Source organism: Lytechinus pictus, chromosome 3 (assembly GCF_037042905.1).
Source record: "Lytechinus pictus isolate F3 Inbred chromosome 3, Lp3.0, whole genome shotgun sequence".
NCBI classification, from domain to species: Eukaryota; Metazoa; Echinodermata; class Echinoidea; order Temnopleuroida; family Toxopneustidae; genus Lytechinus; species Lytechinus pictus.
Window position 1 is genome coordinate 47,656,400 of NC_087247.1, and position 24,701 is coordinate 47,681,100.

General features: G+C 36.9%; 1 protein-coding gene across 5 annotated transcripts in view; it reads right to left on the reverse strand.

Annotated features, from left to right (window-relative positions):
• Positions 1-336: 336 nt before the first annotated feature.
• LOC129257117 (hepatocyte growth factor receptor-like) overlaps positions 337-24,701 on the reverse strand; it is a 51,106-nt gene continuing 26,741 nt past the window's right edge. For all 5 annotated transcript variants that reach the window (XM_064097218.1, XM_064097219.1, XM_064097220.1 and 2 more), the window contains exons 5-19: positions 22,021-22,173; positions 21,456-21,677; positions 20,791-20,948; positions 19,665-19,803; positions 18,479-18,615; positions 10,953-11,117; positions 9,168-9,276; positions 8,322-8,618; positions 7,595-7,753; positions 6,816-7,089; positions 5,884-6,036; positions 5,225-5,484; positions 4,093-4,365; positions 3,368-3,504; positions 337-2,479 (exon numbers count right to left, since the gene is read on the reverse strand). In XM_064097218.1, the coding sequence (XP_063953288.1) occupies positions 2,317-2,479; positions 3,368-3,504; positions 4,093-4,365; positions 5,225-5,484; positions 5,884-6,036; positions 6,816-7,089; positions 7,595-7,753; positions 8,322-8,618; positions 9,168-9,276; positions 10,953-11,117; positions 18,479-18,615; positions 19,665-19,803; positions 20,791-20,948; positions 21,456-21,677; positions 22,021-22,173 (2,799 nt within the window). In that variant the 3' untranslated portion in view covers positions 337-2,316. The remainder of the gene's footprint in view (positions 2,480-3,367; positions 3,505-4,092; positions 4,366-5,224; positions 5,485-5,883; positions 6,037-6,815; positions 7,090-7,594; positions 7,754-8,321; positions 8,619-9,167; positions 9,277-10,952; positions 11,118-18,478; positions 18,616-19,664; positions 19,804-20,790; positions 20,949-21,455; positions 21,678-22,020; positions 22,174-24,701) is intronic.

The window sequence follows — 24,701 nt, forward strand, 5'->3', positions numbered from 1 at the left end:
AAATGGCATAAAATATTGATCATCAGACTTCTCGCAAATTGCTTATTCATTGTTCTGTTGGAAATAAATCTGAATCTCATCAGCAAACCTCCTTTTAATCTTTTCATTATCTTTGCCATAATTTCGAATTCTATTCATTTTGAAATCTATTCATTTACTTGAATTTTTCTGTTTTTTTTAATATGGTATCTTTCCGCAGTGATTTTTGTTATAAGTAAAAGCTAAAGAATTGTCGACCCAAATGCGCATTATTAATAGGAGAGCTTGTTATTTAATCAAATATTTTAATTATGTGCTGCAAAGGCTATGGTGCCTTTGAAAGACATGAATCCTTCCGTTAGTATTAACATTGTCCTGTCGAGCACACAATTGAACTTGTTCAAGAAATCAATGTCCCATTGACAATAGGATTCATGCCTTTTAAAGGCACCATAACCTTTGTTGCACATAATAATAGAATATGCATAAATTACAAGCTTTCCACATTAATAATGGAAATCTCCTTGCTTAAGTTGACAAAAAAGTTATTTTTTTCTTACTTATCAAATAATATTCAATGCTAAAAAATGACATTTAAATGAAACAAGGTGGTTTGCGAACCATGAGTCTCGCCTGATTTTGCGATAATTAAAATATGCAATATAATATTTTGACCCCTAGATGACCTTCGACCCCATCATCTTCATGGATACACATACAGTATTACCCAAGGATCATATGTACTAAGTATGAACATGATTGATGCAGAAATTAACAAATGAGAGCAAGTTGAACAAAAAAGGATGGACATGACCAAATATAATTTGACCTTCAACCTCATCATCCTCAGACATATTACTCAAGGATCGTATTTACCAAGTATGAACATAATTTATGCAGAAATTAAGAAATGAGAACAAGTTGAATAAAAACTAGCAAGAAGTCTCGTGATCAATATTTTCTTATTTTATGCCATTTGGCGCAAGCCTTTTTTTGAACCCCTGACAAAAACGTTTCGTGTTTGCTCAAGCATGAGCGAAACTCATTTTTTTTAATGGCATTTGAAAAATAAGACATGAGAGCATCTATCAACATCAAAATATAGACATAATAATTTGAAACAAAATTTTGATAGACTTCAAAATCGTCCCGTTTTTTTATACGCACTGTATAGCTCGAACCTACCTTTACAAAAATGGAACATTTTCTTTAACTCTGCAACTGATCGTAATTTCTGGGTAGTGTGAGGTAAGTAAACTTGACCCCATACCACTACCAGTATGACATCAACAGACAATAGACCATATAACACAGTACTTATCCAAAAATTTTCACTGAGGAGATGTCCAGTTTAAAAAAGATGTAAAGTAAGTTGGGATACCAGTAGGGGTGATCAATTGGTGATAATTTCTCCACTGACTTGCACTGATCCATATGATGCAAGGCTTCTTCATGTAAATTGCAGGTTGGACCCTCTTGGAATTTTTATGATTATTTCTTATTTTTTCATTTAGCAAGGTGTTTCAAATAAATTTTCTCTCTCATAATGGAGAAACCATATACAGGGATGCCTGTCAATTGTACTCCAAACTGACAAACAGAACATGTTTAAGCCTCATTGGGGCTGTACAATATAAAGGCCTGAAATGTGAAGTTGTCATTGCTTGTAATAAGGCAAAAAGTTGAAGAATAACTTCTCAGCATCATATCTTTAGTCAGTTAAGACAATTTTGATAGCAGGGTAATCCCACAGGGCCCATTTTTTACCTAAACTTTCATAATATACATGCATTTTTTTTTATTTCTTGCCTTCTCTTTCTTGATTACCTAAACTCTTTTATTGAACTTGTATTCATGACATTGTGGTTTCTAAAATGGTAACAGCATAACCAGAAAATAGAGCCTTTGTGTTTTTGGAAGAATTATGCCATAAAATGTCTTACCATGGTGCAATTCTTGTTTTTATAAGCTTAATTTAATCAAAGTATGAGTTTCTTTTTCTACTTTAAATATGAAATGAGGTGATTGTTTTTCTCACGTTGACTTTCCCAGCATTTCCCATCATAATCAATTGAGATATGAATGGGTATGACTTCCGATGATCAATGTCGGCATTTGTACCATTTACAGGTGATATGAATTGCATTGTCAATTGTTACCTTTTATAGATACAGTATTACCTACAATGGCAAAGTTACCATTATCGTTAAAGTTTATATAAAACTGGCTTCTGAGGTTTTTTTTTTCTTCTAAAATACTTGTATGAACAAAGTCTGTTGAGCAATTTGACCGTTGCTGACTTGGTACTATCCAGCGTAAGGAACTTAACTCTTAAGACTATGAAGCTGCTCCGGGAATGTTGATGTAAGTATCCGTTTTCTCCTGATCACCTGTGTCTTCTTGCTTGACCATCAGGATACCATCTAGGTTGTCCACCAGCAGGCAGAAGCTTGGACGGTCAATGGGACTTACTGACCAGCAACTCAACATCACCTCATACCTGTGAGGGAAAATCACATTCAAGAATAGATAGATGATTCTACTTTATCTCATCAATCAGTGACCACACCAAATGTGACTGGCCTGCTAAACAAAAATGCTATGTTGGCAAAATTCAGAGAGTAAATAGCTTGGAAAAAAAAACTTTGCAAGAATATGGGGTTTGTCTGAATTTAACAACATTTACTCATATAACTACTTATTCAGTGATTATGAATATCACAGTGATTAAAATAGAAGAAACATGGTATGAGTTTTGAGGATCATCCAAGCAAGACAAGTGTGCTTAATCATTAATGGACAAGATCTGCTAAAATGCGTAGAATACAGAAAACCTTAAGTGGTATTCTGAAAATGTTCTTATCTCTGTTATTACCTTTTCTTATCTCACCGAGCAAGGAAGACGCTAAAACATTCAGAATACCACATGCAGAATATGTACTTATCCTTTTAGTGTGCATTGGTATTATATATGCAAGTTATAGATTTACGCGCTCAGCATAGGTTGTAAAAAGACAAATGATAGGAGAAGGATAAGAATGTCTTTAAAATACCAATTTGAGATCATGATATAGATATGAACTGTTTTCAAAATACCACCCCTAGTCTTAAAGAAATTATTTTATCTTCTTTTTTCCCAAAACTTTTAACTTTGAGGGTACTTATGCTTTTAATTGAATAATGATAATTACACTGGATTGCTCTTCTTCATGGGATAACAGAAATGTTCAACTTGTTAGGTCCAATATTGCAGTCATCTCTGATTTATGCAACATTGTCTTTGGTGTTCAGAATGGCACCCAATTATGAACTATCGAATATAAAATGATTGTTGCCATGATTTCTATAATTACAAATGAATGTAAAGACTTGTTGTTCTTGTACTCACACATGGTCCGGGCAATGCTCAGGTTGAGAAAGCCGTCGACCACCATGAAGGTATTTTAAGATGTCCACATTGTCAATGGCAGGGTATGGCACCACTCCTCTGGTTAACAACTCCCACATTACAACACCAAAGGACCACTATAAAACAAAGGTTAGAAGTAAATATGACAATAGGGTGATCAAACCAAGAAATATAACAGTTTAAAATGCTAGCATACAAAATCAAGAAAAGTTTACATTAACCGGTGTGTTGGCTCAGTTGGTAGAGCATCTGTCTCACAACTGGGAGGTCGGGGGTTCAAACCCCGGCCGCGTCAGACCAAAGACGTTATTAAAGATGGGAGTTGCTGCTACCCTGTTTGGCGTTCAACTATAGAGCCTCGTTGATCTGGCGCTGCACAGCGGCTGCCGGGCCCACGATCAATTGGGCAAAGCAAATTTTTGGAGTATTTCATTTCATGTCTATTTTGAACAATAAAATATGGATTTTCATCATTAGCAAATTAAAAAGTGGATTGTGACAAAAACCTATGCAGGGCAACTTGCCTTGAATAAAATAAATATCATTAATATGTTTTTTTCCTGCAGGCTTCTACTTGTTCAAAAATATAACTAAAATTATAATAATAATCATAAAAGTATTTGTTCTCTGTCTACTGTAACTTGGACATATGTTTATTAAGTATGAGGAAAATGTGTAATTCCTAAATCAACAGGCTCACTTACCACGTCTGTCCTGGTGTTATAGATGTTTCTCTCCAAACACTCCATAGCCATCCATCTAACAGGCAGTTTAGCTGTCCTGTCCTTAGCACTGTAGTAGTCCCTCTCATAGATATCCCTGGACAGTCCAAAGTCTGCTACCTTGACCACCATGTCTTCATCCAACATACAGTTACGTGCAGCTAGATCACGGTGGACGAACTTGAGACCAGACAGGTACATCATCCCTTCTGCGATCTGACGACAGAACTCAAGCAGCTGTCTAGCTGTCAACTCCTGTCAAGAGTAAAAATTTGTCCTTGTTAATTTCTTTCCTCTTTCGGTATCTGACATTTGCTCCTGCAACAGTTTCACAAGTCTTAACCCCTCAGATACATAGGATTAGGGTTATGAAATAGTTTTGGTTCAGGAAAGTGTGGCGATTGTGTGGTGTGGTGAAATTTGGGATGAGGTTTAGGTTTGGCTTTGATATACAGGTTTTCTACTGGAGCTATTGTTGCTGAAGGAAGTATCATGGAATCTCCTCTTCTTATTTTCCATATACTTCCTGTCTATTCTTCTTTATTATTAGTTTTATTGTGCACCGCCCCTGTCTGGTGATTTCTACCTGTATATATGTAGTTATGCTCTTGGGGGAAGAAATATCTACATTTTATTTTATTTTATCATAGAGCATTTTTTATCCTCTTATGGGAGAATCTAAGACAAATTTGCTGGAGCTGAATAGCACTTGACCTGATCAAAAAATCAATCTTTGACCTAAAAAACCAAGACAAACTTATATGATAAACAAACAAACACAAAAAGTCCCAATCACTTTTGCATACATGTATATAAGGCCTCATTCAGAATTGGTGCGAAAAAGCTCAGCAACATTTGATGTACACAGTCAATAGGATATTAGGCATAAAAAAAAATCTGCCTGCACATCAACTCATGACATCAAAAATCATGGCTCATTCCATCGTAATAAACTCAATAAGATGTAGTATAACATGGCTTATGAGATGTCATGAATTTGTCGGCACGATTGAAGCTTGTATATTATCATATGTGATTTTTCTCATTTTGTCTGTTCACTTTTTAAAAAGAAATTTGCTGAGCTTTATCTTATGAGGAGATCATGATGACTTACATTAGAGGGATCCCGGACAAACGTCAAGATGTCACCGTTCTTCATGAAAGGGAGGATGACATAAGGCATGTTGGTATCACTGATGATACAGACCCCTATAAGAGCCAACACATTGCGATGTTTGAAGTCCTTCATCATGATCCCTTCACGAAGGAAGTTACTGATCTCATTGAGAGTACCTTGGTGAAGAGACTTAACAGCCACCTGCTGCTCTTCACCATCTTGATGAAGCTTACCAGCAAACACACAACCAAAGTGACCTATGGGATAAACACATCAACAATGAGAATCTTGGATAGAAAACCATTCATAAAGCAAGTTTCATTTAAAAAAATTAAGGACAGAAAAGCAAAAGGTTTCAAAGTTAATGGAGCTATGGACTATGCTGACAATTAAAATAGAAATGGCAGATAACATACCAGTTGATACAAAATTGAATACTTAAAAAACACTCTTTAGTGAGCAAATAATGGGTCATAGCTGTGCATACACACATATCAAAATAATGAACAACGTTGTAGCTTTCTTCTTTTTCATTGAAATTTGTAGGCACTGAGAAACAAAAACATTTTATAAAAGGCAAAATGTATGATATGACCATCACGATGATGCAAAATTATCTGGAATTATGAGAAAGAGATATAACCAAATCACCATACCTTGGCCCAAAACCTTTCCCAGAGCAATCTTCTCTTCATGTATCAAGACTTGACTAATCTCTGCAGCTAACTCATTATTTATCTGCTCCAGTAGAGGGGCATGGGTGAGAGGCATTGCTCCATTAGCTGGGGTACCAGGGTTAGTCAAGTATGCTGCAAGGAAAATTTAGAAGATGATTACATCTTTGACTGACATTGATCGGAAACTGATCTAAAAGGCTCAAATCATCTGCCTTTAACATAAAGATATGAATACAGAATTATCTGATGATCAACTCGTGATTTACACAGAATTTTCTGAAAAAGTGTTTTGACCTACAGTATGCTCGGAAAATTCACCCCTGTTTTTTTTTCCAGATGCAATACCATACTGATTTGTAGTTTGGGGGCAAGACTGCTTTATATTAAGCTACTTGTTCAAACTGATTTAAAAATACAAACAAATAATATCTCATTGTACCTTTGTGAGAAGCAGATATGTCATATTTTCTTTATTAGATCACGTATCAGGTTCTTAAAGTGTTGTGAGAGCATAGCTTACAACAGAAGAGTGTACTTTATTGATCTTTGCAAGACAATATTGTGCACTCCACACTAATCACATTTATCAATCTGCAATAGAAATCTTTCATCAAGCTAACCCCATTGCCTTTGAACATACAGCAATGTGGTATCAAACAGGCACATATATGCATTCCATAAGGGCACTCAATTAAACTGGTAATAAGAAATCCATGAATGCAAATTCATTCCTAAAAGCAATGCTACCTGCATATGATCATTGTTTTAAAAGAAAGAATTCTAACAATTGACACAGATTGACTAACAAACCCACACCCTCATGTGATTTTCATGCACACATCTAAAATATGAAAACCATGAACAGAGATTGGAACACCGCCACTGTCATCATTCCAATTAGTCCTACTTACTGTTATTCCTATGCAAACCCTGGCCACCTTGCAAACGGACCTCCTCTGTCCCTGACATCTGATTGAAAGCCACATGTGCGTCATCGATGGGTAATCTCTCTCCTCTCTTGGATTTCTTGTACCTCCTGATGCCAATCACAATGATGAGAATAATAACAGCAAGCAGGATCAGGGTGCTGATGATGATGATCGCTACTGGAGTCTTACCTATACCCTGTGGAGGGGGCACTTGAAGGAGGCCAACGCTGTATGCCTCTTTGTTTCCCACTGTAACCTTCAGGGCATTACACATCAAAGAACATGAGAAATGCTTGTAAATGCTATCACTTGTTACTCTCTAAAACATGCAGTTTATAACAATTATGGATCCAGGATTCAATAATAAGCAGCATAACGTATCTAATCATTGAACACATTTATCTCTCAAATGATGATAGGACTTGAATAGGTCAGGATAGCAGCTACACAAGGAAATAAACTAATATATTCATTATGCCACTGCAATTGAACCTACATATTCACAAATATGAAAAAACAATTTAGTTTTTTTTTTATAATATAGCACTCCTAATATCTCGTGCTGTGTCATTAAAGTTAGAATCGATGGAGAGTTTCTACCAAAAAAATGGGGAAACTTCTGAAATTAAGTTATTTGACTGGAGCAAATTTACAAAAGAATCATATGATTTGTTATCAATTAAAAAGAAATCATGAAACAGGGCCATATGATATCACAACATAGTCAAGGTTTCACCAATAAAGATAAACAATCAACATACCTTGACTTCATATATACCAGATCCATCGCCTGATTTATAAAGAGAGGAAGGAATCTGGCATGCTATGTAAGTGGATTCTAACTCTTCAATAGCACAAGGATAAGAGCCGATCATGACTGAAACATCTTCCTTTCGGCTAACAAGGTCTAAATATTCACCCTTTAAAAAGATTGAAAAAAAATACATTTAAGTATAAAGTCATTAATGAATAGAACAATGATAATCAGTCTTTGAGTATAGATATGATCTCTCTCAATTCAAGATGGACGAAGATTATTAAAAAATTCAATTCAATTAAAAATGGTCTTTATTGATGATCACACATGTTTGTAACTGTCACACATGAAAAAACAGCAGGAACTGGAAAATTCAGGTTTACAAGTTTGTATTAGCACAATAAATTTCATATAAGTAGTAACAAAATGTAGAAAAATGCATTCAAAAGGCTATACATTAAAAAAGCTACATGTAATGCAATTTTAGGTTAAGCATAAAAGACAATGAATGCAACATGACATAAATGGTATATTTATTATTTAATAATGACTGAGTTGAAGGAGAGGAGAAGCTGAATATCAATGGCATTGGGCCAAATTAAAAAAAGTTAGTTAATGGATGAACTATCAACCATGAACCAAATCTTAGAAAAAATGTTTTAGAAAAGTCTGCAAGCACCTCAAAAATATCTCACACCTGGGCGACTAAGAGCCAAGTTCAAAATACTCACATGAATGATAACAGAAGTGGAATCAGGTTCCAACTTGTACACGTGCTCATCAAATCTATCAAGAATAGGATCAGGATAGTAGAGAATCTCCCACATTGGCAGTTCAATCTGACCATCTTGGGACATGGGCACCAGGACAATCTTGTTGAACTTGATGGTGACATTGGCAATGAAAGGCTGACTTGGAGTGGGGTTTATCCCAGCATCACTCAAGTCTGGAGTGGTACAGGTAAGACTGTTCTCGGTCACACCACTTGGTATGGTATTGTCAAATGGGTGCCATGGCACAGTGCATCCCTAGAATGTACAAAATAAAAGCAAAATGATGGTTTAGGACTTTATTTAGATTAGATCATTTTGAGGAGAAAGTATAAAGACAAATATTCTGTTAGTTATTCAAATTCTGTTTCCTTAGTGCAATAGCAGTAGATGCTTCTCTGATAAAATGGTATTAAGTTCTGGAAATTGAAATTACAGCTTACAGAATTGTACAGTTATTCATTGATGTTGAAAGGACACTTCAGGAGTTATTAATAGACAATAAAGCTTTGCTCAGATAAGAGGTCTGCAACATATTCTTTAGTATATCTTGCAGGTGTAGACAAATTGTCCCATTTTAATGCACATGCAATAAAAGCCCCTCCCAAACAACACTGTCCAAAGTTGTGAATACATACTCATAAAATCAGAATTATTTCATTACGAAAAATCTCCCTTGTTTTTTTTTATATTATACAGGTATCCTATCTCATCACCTTTGCAAACAAAATGTTACTCAAAGAGCTTTGTATCTTTGTGGCATGCTGTCTAAAGAGAAATAATAAGGAATGTCTATATTTGACCAACCTGTGATTTGACCACCCGATGGCCAGAGTCAGTTAAGGCAGAAACCTCTAACTGAACATGCTGACCAAGATGTAGATTAAAACCCCAGATCTGGAGATTGTTGCCTCCACTACTCATCAGAACATATATATATGACAGAGGTCAGGTGCAGGAGAGGAAGGCCAAAGGTCACACATTTGGTAGAAGGTGCAAGCAGAATAAGTCCAAGTATATATCCACAAGCATACAGGAAAGGAAGGAAAGTATAAACACATGACATCAACAGATACAGGATGTACACAGACACAATACCACTGCTGGACTTTAAACACTATTTCAAATATTATAAGCAAGCGTAGACATATACACACATGTGATGTGCAAAGTTCACAAGAGAAGCAGAGGAATACATGTACATTTATATATCAAATGTCAAGTCCACCCCAGGAAACTGTTGATTTGAATCAATAGAGAAATATCTAACAAGATAACGCTTAAAATTTCATTGAAATTGGATGTAAAATAAGAAAGCTATGGCATTTTTGAAGTTTTGCTTATTTTTCACAAAACAGTTTTGATGCACAACTGACATGCAAATGAGAGTCACTGATGTCCATCACTCACTATTTCTTTTGTTTTTATTGTTTTGATTATACAAAATTTCAAATTTTCATTTGCATACCGACCTGGATGTGCATATAACTGTTTTGTAAAATTAAACGAAACTTAAAAATGTCATAACTTTCTTATTTTACACCCGATTTTGATGAAATTTTCAGTGGTTTGCTTCTTTCGTTTTTCTCTTTTTATTCAAATCAACTTTTTGTTGGGGTGGACTTGTCCTTTAAATAGTTCATGATGAACACACCAATATTCGCAAACTTAAGTTACACTTAAGAATATATGGGATAACATAAAGACACTCATGAAAAAAAGAGAAGTAATTAAAAAAAAACCTTGAAAATTCTTAACTTATCCATCTGTGCCATAGGTTTGAAATGAAATTGAAATTGAACTGTATATCCGATGTTAGACATTTTAATTTAACAGCAATTTTTCAGGATTTTTACAAAAACTGGATGGTTTAGATAATGATTCATTCATGGATGGATGGCCATATTGAGATACTGGCTTGCACATTTTGTGTAATTACATATGGACATGGAGCAAAGATTACAACAAAAACAATGTTAAAGAATGAAATTTTAAAATATTCTGGCCCTCTCAATCTCTAAATCAATCTGCCTGACTAAAATATTTGGTCACTGTGTCCTTGCCATGGACAAAATTCTTCTTCCTTTATAACAGTCAACTAGTATACATCCTGTCTAGTCCATTCATAACAAAAGGATCAGTTTATATTCATGGTTGACCAATAACCCTTTTATGACAATCAGGTGAAACAGGTAGAAACCTATTTCACAGAGTGCAAAATAACAAAGTCAGGTTTATGAAAACGTTACAGACTTATTCATTATGATTAAATAAGAGTTTATGGTAGGTCTATTATAGTGTGGATATTAAATATTTGGTTCTTTTCAGAAATAAGGAAAGTGAACAACTGCTTCAACAAGATATAAGCAACCACAAAAATGCATGATAAAATCTATTCAGCAAAGCTTGTCTTATCATGACAATTAGCATACTATTCACTCATTTCAAAGATGGAACACTTTTAGCATCTTACCATGACTACCACAAAAAAGACACATGACAAAATGAAAAGGCGTTACATTGACCCTAAAACGTATAGCATGATGCAACAGATTATATATTCAAAATCATAAAATATGAATATCATCTTACCTTAGGTAGCTCTTTGAAGGAGAGAAATGTGTGATGTATGGGTTCTCTGTGTAAATAAAATCTAATGTGCTGTTGAGTTGAAGTCTGTCTAGTTTGAGAACAACAGGACCTGATGTCAGCATACTGGAATTTCTTGTTATGCAATGAATCTTCGTAGACGTCACGCTGAATTTGGCAAGAAATAAAAACCAAGAAAAAATTTGATTTGACAGTAATCAAGATGAAAATTTGCTTTTGCAAAATGAATTATCAAACATTTTCTCTGTTTATTCACCATTTCAATATTAAAATTCATGGCTGAAATTAATATTTATGTACAAGCTTCATGGAGTTCAAACAAATAAGATAAAATGACATAATACCACATTCATTGACCATAAATGACATTTGAACGGTGACTTAAGACTCGTCAACTACACCCATGTCCACATTTCATTCACTCTATCCATAAACTTTCAAAGTTATGATGGCAATTCAACAATTACCCCAACATGGCCTAAGTTTATTGACCTTAACTGACCTTTGACCTTGGTTTTGTGACCTGAAACTCACAGGGGATGTTCAGTGATACTTGATTACTCTTATATCCCAAGTTTTATGAACTAGATCCATAAACTTTCAGAGTTAGGATGGTAATTCAACAAATACCCCCCAACACGGTCAAAGTTCATTGACCTTTAATGACCTTTGACCATGGTCATGTGACCTGAAACTCGTACAGGATGTTCAGTGATACTTGATTACTCTTATGTCCAAGTTTTATGAACTAGATCCATAAACATTCAGAGTTAGGATGGTAATTCAACAATTACCCCCAACTTGGCCAAAGTTCATTGACCCTAAATGACCTTTGACCTTGGTCATGTGACCTGAAACTCAAGCAGGATGTTCACTAATACTTGATTAACCTTATGCCCAAGTTTCATGAACTAGGTCCATATACTTTCTAAGTTGTGATGTCATTTCAAAAACTTAACCTTAGGTTAAGATTTGATGTTGACGCCGCTGTCGGAAAAGCAAACCTATATAGTCCGGGGGCTGGGAGAGTTTATTCAGCTGATCGGGTACAAAAGGTTTGATGGTCCCATCATGTTGGCATGAAGGCAGTGATCAAGGAAAAGTGTTGCTGCCGGGCCATATCCTGTACGGAAGACCCTGATGGCCCCAAATAGGGGCCCCAAAAATGAGTTTATTCAGCTGAAAAGGTACATGGCTAATTCTTTTTGCAATGGACCGGTATACATTGAGATTTTCAAAAATACCAATGCCAGCAACTTTATCCTGTATGGGGGCCCAGACAGTAGGCCAAAAGGGCCCCCAAAAATGGGTTTATTTAGCTGAAAAGGTACATGGCTAATTATTTTTGCAATGGACCGAGTATACATCGGGATTTCCCAAAATACCCATGCCAGCAACTTCATTCTGTACGGGGGCCCAGACAGTAGCCCCAAAGTGCCCTGTATATGTCCCACAACTAATTTATTAAGTTAAAAATGTACATGGATAATTCCTTTTGCAATGGAGGCAGTATACATTGGGATTTTCAAAAATACCCATGCCAGCAATTTTATCCTGTACAGGGGCCCAGACAGTAGGCCCGAAGGGCCCCCGAAAATGGGTTTATTCAGCTGAAAAGGTACATGGCTATTTTTTTTTTCAATGGACCGAGTATATATTGGGATTTCCCAAAATACCCATGCCAGTAACTTTATCCTGTACGGGGGCCCAGACAGTAGCCCCAAAGGGCCCATATATGTCCCACAGCTAATTTATTCAGCTGAAAATATACGTGGATGATTCCTTTTGAAATGGAGGCAGTATACAATGCGATTTAAAAAGAAAAACCCATGCTAGCAACTTTATCCTGTATAGGGGCCCAGACAGTAGGCCCCAAGGGCCCCCGAAAATGGGGATATTCAACTGAATGAGGTACATGACTAATTCTTTTTAAAATAGAATCTGCATACTTTAAGGATCACAAAACTACCCATGCCAGCAACTTTACCCTGCCATGGGCAGCATTTTACCTGTGTGGGGTCCAAGACAGAATTCATGCAGGGCCCATTAGAATTATCTATATATATATATATATATTTTTTTTTGGGGGGGGGATACAAAAGATCATGAAGGCCTCCACTGATAACAATTTAAGGGATGGGAGTGTTCAGGAATATCCACGCGGATTAAACAAAATAGTTTGAGGGGCCGACTACTGTGCAAAAACAATATGGCCCCTGAAATGATATTGTGGCTAATCTAGCTCCACGCCCTGAGCTTCTTTTTATTGGGATTGTCTGACATTACATAATGGCAACAGCCGCCTATTCTGATTTGCCTTCAACTACTTGTCAGTGCTTCCAGAATACTGTACATCGTGGCTTCCACAACTCAGGTGAGAAATGTTAATTGTACTCATAATTTTAGTCAAACCGATATGACTGATTAAACTATCTGTTGAACATAATAATGATCAAGCATCATCCATTAGTTATCAACAATAAAAGTTTGTGCATATTTCATTAATGTCTATATACTTCATAATTAATCAATCATTACTTGTTGCTCAAAACGACCAATTAAATGATACAGTAGATGATACCAGTTGATGTAATAAAAAGATTACAGCAAACGGAGAGTAGCACTTAGGGATGACCTTGAAGGTGGCAGCAGGGCCGAATGCAAAAAAATGAAATGTTTTTTATTCCAATTTTCTCCAAACATTTATTGCATTAATTGTGGTATAATAGTCAACATGCATGCAAATTTTATGATCACAACTGCCCTCACTTGCCAGATACAATGTCCCGCCATGCGTGGATCCAGTGGGCCTTAAATGCCCCCCCTCCTCCCCTCAAAAGAGGGGGATAAAAAGGAGAATAGGGAAATGGGAATGGGACTGAGGGAGAAGAGAAAGAGAGAGCGGAAAGGATAGGAGGTGGAAAGGAGAGAAAATGGTGAAGGGTTGGGAAAGAAAGGGAGGAAATAGAAAAAAATGAAGGGAACAGGGGAGGGGAGAGAAAAAGAAGGGGAGGTAAGATAGAAAAATGAGAAGGGGAGAGAGATAGGGAGGGAAAGGTAAGGGGAAAAGAGAAAAGGAAGCAGGGAGAGAAAAGCAAGGGGAGGGTGAACACAAATGGAGGATAGGGTGAGAGAGGGAAGGGGAAGGGAAGAGAAAGAGGAAATATAAAAACTAATATAGATTGAGAAATAACAGAATAGAAGATAGAGAAGGGGAGAAAAATGATAACTGGATAAAGGAAAGTAATTGAGGAAACAAACTGATATAGAGGCGATCATATAAAAGGGGAAAAGGAAAGGATAATAAAGAGAAGAAATATATTTTTGTTTGACAAAAGCCCTTGCCGTCTCATATAAAATAAAAAAAAAGAATAAAAGGGAATTGGAAAATATAGTTGGGTCTTGGAGGCTGAAGCAGCCTCGTCGCTTAAATGGCGACGCACAGGATTATAAATTTTAGAAGTTTTAAAAATACATAAACTTGGAAATAGAAAGAAAAGTAACAAAATGAGAGAAAGGGGAGAATTGGCAAATACCACACCTTTCAGGTTAATAATTCAAAATAATATTTTATTTCGGCCTTTAACTATATATTATCACCCAAAGTAATAAATGTTAGTATTAGGCACACGGCAATATACTCCCGTATCCATAGCCCTTGTTGTGATAATTACAAACCACTTGACAGATAATTACAAACCACCTTGCTTGGCTCGCCCACATACTAATATTATACCGACTTCAGTTACTAAGAAAACTGTTATAATATAGGTATTTAAAAATCGTCATAGGCTTCAAGAGAAAGATGGTAATATTAGCTAGGTACACGCTTATAATATCCCTATTTTTGGTGTCCCCCAAAGTTTGAATTTTCATCTCAATATTTCTATGATCACCCACTGCTAGGCCGGATCTACGTCACTGTGGTATATGAGAGGAAATAAGAAGGAAAAGAAGAGAGGGGAAGAGGGAGGGAAAAAAGGGAAAAGGTGAGGGGCTATGGGAAAAGGGAGCCGGAGAGGAAAGAAGTGAAGGGAAAAGAGGGGGGAAAAGAGAAAGGGAGAAGGGACATAAGGGGGAAGGGAATGGGACTGAGGGAGAAGAGAAAGAGAGCGGAAAGGACAGGAAGTGGAAACGAAAGAAAAAAGTAAAGGAGGAAGAAATGGAGGAAATAGAAAACGAAAAGAGATTAGAGGAGGGGAGAGAAAAGGAAGGGGGAAAAAAGAGAGAAAATGAGGAGGGGAATATAGATGGTAGAGAGAGTGAAGGGGACAAAGAGAAAGAATGAGAAAGAAAGAACGAAGAGGGGAGAGAAAAGGAATGGGGAAGAGAAAAACGAGAAATGAGAGAGAGATCCGGAGAGAAAAGGAAGGAAGCTGAGACTAAAGAAAAGGGAGAGTGAACAAAATAGAGGAGATAAGGAAAGGGGAGGGAAGTGTGAGAGGAAATATAAAAACTAAGAGAGATAGAGGAAGGACAGCATAAAAGATTAATGAGAAAAAGGATATCTGGATTAAGGAAAGTGATTGAGGAAACAGAAGGATACAGAGACGATAATAATAATAGGGAAAAGAGAAAGGAATAATATTAAATGGAAGAAATGAATTTTTTAAACAAAAGCCCTTGCCGTCTCGTACAAAATAAAAAAAAATGAAAAGGGAAATATATGGGAAGATGTAGTTGGATTTTGGAAGCTGAGGAAGCCTCGTACCTTTGATGGCGACATAAAAGATTATGAGGGATAAAATAGGAAAATAACAAGAAAGGAGGAAGAAGAAATGCATAGAAGTGGAAATGGAAAGAAAAATAACCAAAATGAGAGGAAGAGAGGTCCTCTCTTCCTTGGCAAATATCACACCTTTCAGGTTAATAAATCAAAATACAATTCTACTATATTCGGGCCTTTAACTGTAATCACCAAAAGGGATAGATGTTAGCATTAGGCACACGGCAATATACTCCCATATCCATAGCCCTTGTGATAATTACAAACCACTTGACAGAGGTTTTTGGGGACACGCCATTCTGCGCGCTCGCTGATGCTACTGTCATTATATCAGTTCAAGAAAGATTATGCATGTTTCAATCTATTTTGTAAGCCCTCACTTATAATGTAATTATGTAAATAGGCCTAACTACCCCTCTATGTCTTCAGCCCAGTAAATCAAGTGTAGGCATTTCCGCCAGTTCCAAGCATATATTCGTTATCCCAAATTGAAACTATAGGCCTATATATTGCACACTGGGCCCCTTTTAGGCATATATTACTGGAAATGAAGACCAAGGTATACTGATTACATTACAAAATTAATTATCCATGTATACTTATTATCCTTGGGGCTTTTGGGGTCGACTGCATGTCTGGTCCTCATACATAATAAACTTGATGGCATTGGTATTTTTAGAAACCTTAGCTAAGTGCATACAAATTCCATCCAAAAAAATTATATCCATGCATCACTTCTGCCAAACAAATTAGTTGTTAGACATCTGTTCCCTTTTTGGCTGCTATCTGGGCCCCCATACATGGTAAATCAGCTGGAATTGACATTTATATAACCCCAAAGTATATGCAAGTTCCATTGCAAAAACAATCACCCATGTCTGTCTTCAGCCTAAAATACACTTTTTGGGGAGGGGCACAATTGGGCTACTGTCTGGGCCCCCGTGCAGAATGAAGTTGCTGGCATGGGTATTTTTGAAAATCCCATTGTATGCTGCCTCCATTTCAAAAGGAATTATCCGTGTACATTTTTAGCTGAATAAATTAGTTGTGGGGCATATGGGCACTTTGGGGCTACTGTCTGGGCCCCCATACAAGGTAAATTTGCTGGCATGGGTAGTTTTGTGAGCCTTAAAGTATGCAGATTCAATTTTAAACAGAATTAGCCATGTACCTTTTCAGCTAAATAACCCCATTTTCGGGGGCCCTTCGGGCCTTCTGTCTGGGCCCCTATACAGGATAAAGTTGCTGGCAAGAGTTTTCTTTTTAAATCGCATTGTATACTGCCTCCATTGCAAAAGGAATCATCCACGTACATTTTCAGCTGAATACATTAGTTGTGGGACATATATGGGCCCTTTGGGGCTACTGTCTGGGCCCCTGTACAGGATAAAGTTGCTGGCATGGGAATTTTGGGAAATCCCAATATATACTCGGTCCATTGAAAAAAAAATTAGCCATGTACCTTTTCAGCTGAATAAACCCATTTTCGGGGGGCCCTTCGGGCCTACTGTCTGGGCCCCTGTACAGGATAAAATTGCTGGCATGGGTATTTTTGAAAATCCCAATGTATACTGCCTCCATTGCAAAAGGAATTATCCATGTACATTTATAGCTTAATAAATTAGTTGTGGGACATATACAGGATATATGGGCACTTTGGGGTTACTGTCTGGGCCCCCGTACAGGATAAAGTTGCTGGCATGGGTATTTTGGGAAATCCCGATGTATACTCGGTCCATTGCAAAAATAATTAGCCATGTACCTTTTCAGCTGAATAAACCCATTTTCGGGGGCCCTTTGGGCCTACTGTCTGGGCCCCTGTACAGGATAAAATTGCTGGCATGGGTATTTTTGAAAATCCCAATGTATACTGCCTCCATTGCAAAAGGAATTATCCATGTACATTTATAGCTTAATAAATTAGTTGTGGGACATATATGGGCCCTTTGGGGCTACTGTCTGGGCCCCTGTACAGAATAAAGTTGCTGGCATGGGAATTTTGGGAAATCCCAATATATACTCGGTCCATTGAAAAAAAAATTAGCCATGTACCTTTTCAGCTGAATAAACCCATTTTCGGGGGGCCCTTCGGGCCTACTGTCTGGGCCCCTGTACAGGATAAAATTGCTGGCATGGGTATTTTTGAAAATCCCAATGTATACTGCCTCCATTGCAAAAGGAATTATCCATGTACATTTATAGCTTAATAAATTAGTTGTGGGACATATACAGGATATATGGGCACTTTGGGGTTACTGTCTGGGCCCCCGTACAGGATAAAGTTGCTGGCATGGGTATTTTGGGAAATCCCGATGTATACTCGGTCCATTGCAAAAATAATTAGCCATGTACCTTTTCAGCTGAATAAACCCATTTTCGGGGGCCCTTTGGGCCTACTGTCTGGGCCCCCGTACAGGATAAAGTTGCTGGCATGGGTATTTTTGAAAATCTCAATGTATACTCGGTCCATTGCAAAAAGAATTAGCCATGTACCTTTTCAGCTGAATAAACTCATTTTTGGGGCCCCTATTTGGGGCCATCAGGGTCTTCTGTACAGGATATGGCCCGGCAGCAACACTTTTCCTTGATCACTGCCTTCATGCCAACATGATGGGACCATCAAACCTTTTGTACCCGATCAGCTGAATAAACTCTCCCAGCCCCCGGACTAATAGTCTCACTCAGCTATGCAGGCGAGACAAAAATGTTCCAAAAAGGACTTCAATTACTATGTCACAGGGTTGTGAAAAATCATCTTGGAAATTATAAAGCCGTAGTATACCTATGTATATGACAGGGCACACCAGCAACGGTTACTTCAGGTGTGTTACCAGCATGAAGGCCCTGACCAAATAGAGTTATTGTAGTCTTTCCAAACATCGGTCCAATCAGAGGGCTGAAGTGGCTGAAAACTGGCTCCTGGAAAGATAATATCAATTCACATGAAAGTCATCTTGATCATCGCTGTCAAGCACCATAAACAAATATCATGATCATAATCATCACTACCACAACTACTTTCAGCATACTTATCAAAATCAATACAAACATCCCCCACCACCATCATGAGACTTGTTTACCATAGCCAAAACCTTGCCCATACCAACCCTAAATTCTTTAATCTAAAGACTCTGAAAATGCCTGATATACTGGTAAATGTATACCAATGTGCAATATTTATGAATTTATGTATCCATAAATAATAACCAACTTCTATTGCTTCATAATTCCTACTGAACAGAAATATTCATGATATGCATTGCCACAATTTTCACTTTCCTTTAGCAAAAACTTCAACCTACCAAAATACATTTTTTTAAATAAAGGTCTTAAAGGTCCTTTAATTTGGAATGGATTACCAATTACAATAAGACAGAGTCCATGCTTAATAGTTTTGAAAGAAAAATGAAATCTTATCTATTACAAAAGTACCTCTTAATGTAACAGTTTGAAATTTTAAATAAAAATGTATGTGTGTGTATGCTTTAAATGTACTATTTTTAAAAATTAATTTTACTTTGCTACTTTTAATCAACAATTATTTTTTTTTAATTTACTGAACTTTATTGAGATTGGCTTTTAACACAAGGCTCTGCCTTTCTGCCTCTCCCAATACTTTAACTTCTACATTTGTTTTAGTTGTTTTGTATGTTTTCTTTATCCCTATGTTTAAACTCCTTTATATGTGTGTAATATCTATATTGTTATATGATTTTAATGACAGTATTGAATAAATGAAATGATGATGATGATCATCATCATTCATCATCATCATCATAGCCAATCAGCACCGTCATCACTAACTACAATCACTGATCATTACCACCACCATCACCCCCCCCCCAACTACCATCCCCGCTACCATCACTATAATCAACATCACCACCACAACATAATAACCACAACCATCATCATACTCATGATCACAATCTCTATCACCTTTGAAAGTAAATAGTGATAGTACCTACCACATATGAGAAGATGTATTGAGGTTCAGATGATACAAATCCTCCAATAGCAAATGTGAGGCTCGGATCATCAACTTCTACTTCAACAGTCACTGGGCCTGATACTGGCTTTTCAACAGAGGGAGTTACACAAATAATGCTATGAGAGAAAAATGACAACACACAAACCATCGATCCAATCATGCTCTCAATTATATCTGTCATATATTAGCATGAAATCGATCATCAAAAGGGAATGATTTTTTCTTTGAAATAAAGTTACATGTACAGTTAAATTAAACAATATATTTAACAATTTGTTGTGAACTAGACTGAAGGGTAAAAAATTGTGCAACAACAGCTTGAACTGTATAAACTTCATCAAGATATGACTTTGAAACTCAATCACTATTCAAAATTTAATAGATAACTCAGCAATGTAATATAGAAAATAAGGGCTATGTAATTATCATTCTATTCAACCATTGAAGTTTTGCATTAAACAATATTCAGGAAGCACAGTATATATACAATGCTCTTTGGGAAAATGATGAAAACAAATTCAGAAGGCCCCAATAAGGGAAGGGAATAGGATGAAGAGGAAGATGTAGAAAAGGTAAACTGAAATGAGGACGAGAGAGGGGGGGGGGGGGTGTGGAGACGAGGTGGGAAATGGGGTGGAGGGGGTGTGGAGACGAGGTGGGAAATGGGGTGGAGGAGGGGAAGGGGGTAGAATGGGGAGGAGGGCTGGGGAAGGAGGAGGGGTAGAAGCTTAGGGGAAAAGGAACTAGAGGAGGAAGAGGAGGAGGAGAAGGAGGATGGGAATGAGGAGGAGGAGGAGAAGAAGTAGGGGAAGGAGAGGTATAGCATTGGAAAATAAGGTGTACAATAAAATGAGACCAGAAATTACCACAATCAAGGTCCTTGAAACACAAAACAAAGTCTGTTTCCTTTTTTGTTTGTTTAAAGAGAACCCCAGTAAGTTTGTAATTTTTAAGGGTCAGGTGATCTCTCGTGAAGTCTATCTCCTCCATGAGTGATGTGCTCTATGAAAATCTTCACAGGAGAATTAATCTTAACCAAGGGAGTTGTGCTGCAACTACTTTTAGACAATGATCTTTACTGTCACAAAATATCAAGAACTCACTGCGAAATATTGCTTGAATTCATATCCACATGACATGGTTGTCCTGCTACAATCACTTCCAGGGTTGAGTTAGCACTCACTGCAGCATCAGCCACAAGACTATCACCAATGATATTTACAGATGTGTTCCCTTGGAGAGGACCAAACACTGGAGAAATCTTCAAAGTAGGGCAAATAAATAGGCAAGCCATACTAACTGACCAATAAAGAAAAGTCATTCATACCAAAGATACATGAAATACTGGTGATCTGTAAAGCACATCTAAAAACAACAAAAAATGGGATAATATCCCCTTTCATTGAAGCAGTAAATTATACAGATCAACTCCAAAAAAAATCCTTAAACAATGATTATTCTGTATATTCCTTTATTTTCTTTATCGCATCTATACTGGTTGTTAAATTGTGTAGTTTGATTTTCCTTTTAACAATGTGATATAATTCATAAATGATAATGGAGAAGATACTAAATGCTTGGTATGGTTATATCTAAAACCACATCAGAATCCTTTTGAAAATAGTAATTTAAATTAATTTTATCATTCAATTCAAACTATTTTACAGTGAATGCGCTTTATCCATTAATTAGCTTTTCCAAATTCAGGTTAGAATCATCAAGCAAACACTAGCTACAATTTTTTTTCTTGTTCGACATTAGTGCCTACCTCAAAAATAGCCGGGGCACAAGCATCTGTCACCCAGTCAGGACCATCCTCAGAATCAACTTCAGTATCTGGTAATTCACCAGATGGACCATCAGCACCATCGCATTCATCCTCCGTGGTACACACTCCACCACACCATCCACATCCATTAGGGTCACGAGAGGTCACACAGGTTGAACAGTGGATGTAGTGCTCACATGTCTTCATAGCTATCTTGTAAACCTAATTAGGAATACAAAGAGCATCTTTTTTGTTTGTTTTAACAACATTTATTTCCATTCAATTGAATGCTGACATGTATACATGTTAACCAAGCAATCATGTAATCTATGTTTCAAAAAGGCCTTAGTTTTTCATGTTTATATTACATCAAATCTCCAAGCATGCGACAAACAAATTGATTGTACTGATAATAATAGATTACATAGAAAATTAAGCCCCCCCCCCAAAAAAAAAAACAGCACTGTATTTTTGTTACAACTTCATACAAATCTGTTTGTTACAGAGAAAACAATTGAGTGCTTTTTTATTGTACATATATGAGATTTGAAGCATCTTCACTTACTTTGTATGGAGTCATAACAAAAATATGATCCTGGTTTGAATCCAGAATCATATCATGCAGAACAGGTCCTTCTGTATCCAGTGCAATATCCTTATAAGGTCTCAGAGGATAGTCTCTTCTCACATAGTCAATGGACAGAGGTTCCACTATAAACTACAATCAAATTAAATTAAATTTAAGATCATTTTGGGGGTAATGCAAATTTCCAATTGAATACCCATTGAATATTCTAATTTAATACCAATTAAATACCAATTGGCAATTGGTTTAAATTTGGAGTACATGGAAAGTGAAACAATGAATAAACATTGAAACCAATCGACTATTGGTCCCAATTGGAACCAATTGGTTTCGACTGGAAATAAAGCTAATTGTTCTCAATTGGTCTGGCCCAATTGGTTGGACACCAATTGAAACCAATTGCAGTAAATTGGTTTAAATTGGAAGTAAATGGAACTTTACACACAAGTAAACTTAGTAGAACAATATTATCTCAGGAAATGAGGAAATTCCACCAATATCTGCTCATGCTACTGCAGAAGCATACTGTCTGTCTGCATTTATATCAGTGTAAAGGGCAGAAGTATTGTGTAAACTTTTATTCCATCTATAGAAGAGCAGTTGCTTAAAGCATGTACATGTATCTTATTTGGTATGGTTTGGTTATGGTTAGTGTTCTACTAGTAAACTTTTAATCTATTGCAATTGAGCTGTTTATCATTTATGGGTATTTCATTGCTTGTTACTCATTCTTTACTTGTTTCTTAAACTAATGTATCACTGGAAAATGATTAAAAAAGTACATTGCAAAAACAATAAAATTGTATTTATGCAAATATTATACAAATAAGCTAATCACATGATCCCAATTGAATACCAATTGAAACCAATTGGTTAGTTGTCCCAACCAAATTGGCTATTGTACCCAACTAAATCCAATTCGGGGACCAAGTGGCTAAGTGGGTCCAATCAAAACGAGTCAGAAACCAAATGGGCATTTGCAGGGTCCCATTATAATTCCATTGGGTACCGATTGAAGTCCCATTGAAGACACATTGGGACCAATTGGCCCCATTAAACTTCAATTGGTCCCCATAATTCTAATGGGGCCAGTTTGCTCAATTGAGACCAATTGACCCTACAATAGGGACTCGACTGGTATCTAATTTGGACCCATTGGACCTACTGAAACCCATTGATACTAACTGAATCCAAATTGAAACCAATTGAAACCAATTGAAAATTCAATGGGTATTGGTCCTCAATTGGTCCCATTGAATTCTAATGGGGCTAGTTGGCCCAATTGAGACCAATTGACCCTACAGAGGACCTCAACTGGTATCTTATTTGGACCCATTGAAACCCCCTGATACCAATTGAATCCAAATTGAAACCAATTGAAAATTTACAGTGTTCAATGGTTTTCAATTGGAATTTTGTCCTGGGTGTGATGTTATATTCAAAATATTGCGAGAAGTAAAACATTACTCTGACCCCTCAGTGAGAAAATTTGCATCACGTTCATGTGAAATTACTCCCCCCCCCCATGCAGTTGCATTTTCCTTCTTGAAATCGCCATCAGGCATCTCAAAGCACTTAATATAAATCTGTAATAGAGTACCTAAGTGATGACTTTTTTGCATTTCAGCATATCATATTTTGGTAGCGCATAGTAAAAAACCCACTACCAAAATTTGGTGAGAATTGGTCTATGGGAGCCTGAGATATGACATGAATACGTAATTAGCCCCGTTGAAGTCAATGTATTATTGGCCTGGTTCCTAACTTTTAGATGATGAAAATGGACTTAACTCCGGGGGGAGGGGGGGGGGGCACTTCCATTGACGAGTGGATACCATGCGCGACCATGGGATCTCGAAAAGCACCCTAAACACGCATTTTCCATTTTCTGAAAATGCACCCCTTAACAAGTATTGGCGTGTGAAACCCTACCATTAACAAGTATTGGAAACAAAACATTACTCTTAGCAAGTTCCCTGAATTGACCCCTAAACAAGTACAGCAATATTTTTATTGTTATGTCACGCGGACATCGGTCGTCGGTTGTACCTTCACCTACATCATTGGGTTTGGTGCAGCCCCACCTCCCACATCTCATGCAAATCGTACTCTAAACATGTAGTGTTGACTCTTGGGGCAAAAGTTCATCCTTTATAAAACATTTTAGTCTGAATTTTTTACACCCTCACAAATTTGACCCTAAACACGTAGCTTTCCTAGCGAAAATAGATAACCTTTTTCATTATTTTAGTGTTTTTGACACCCTAATCACGTTACGTACGTAACGTGCCCTATCTTGAAAAAGACATCCTTTTTACGTTTTTTGGTCACGCATGGTATCAACTCGTCGATGTAAGTGCCCCCCCCCCCCCCCCGGGACTTAACTTCCATTATGTGGATGGTACAGAAAGTACCACTAAACCTTCATAAATGTAGGCTAAACCCTCATGTACCAAATACATTGCATGCAATCTTTCAAATGACTTCAGACTTTGTTCCAGTCCAATAAAAAGTATTGTGCTGGTTGCTCTTTGCATATTTAAAGATTGAATAAAAATGAGTTCTTGTTGGGCACACATAATATCAATAATACACACAGGGTACTACATAAGCACTTGCCCGATTGCCCGGGGCAAGTAAAAGTTAGAGTCGGGCAAGTG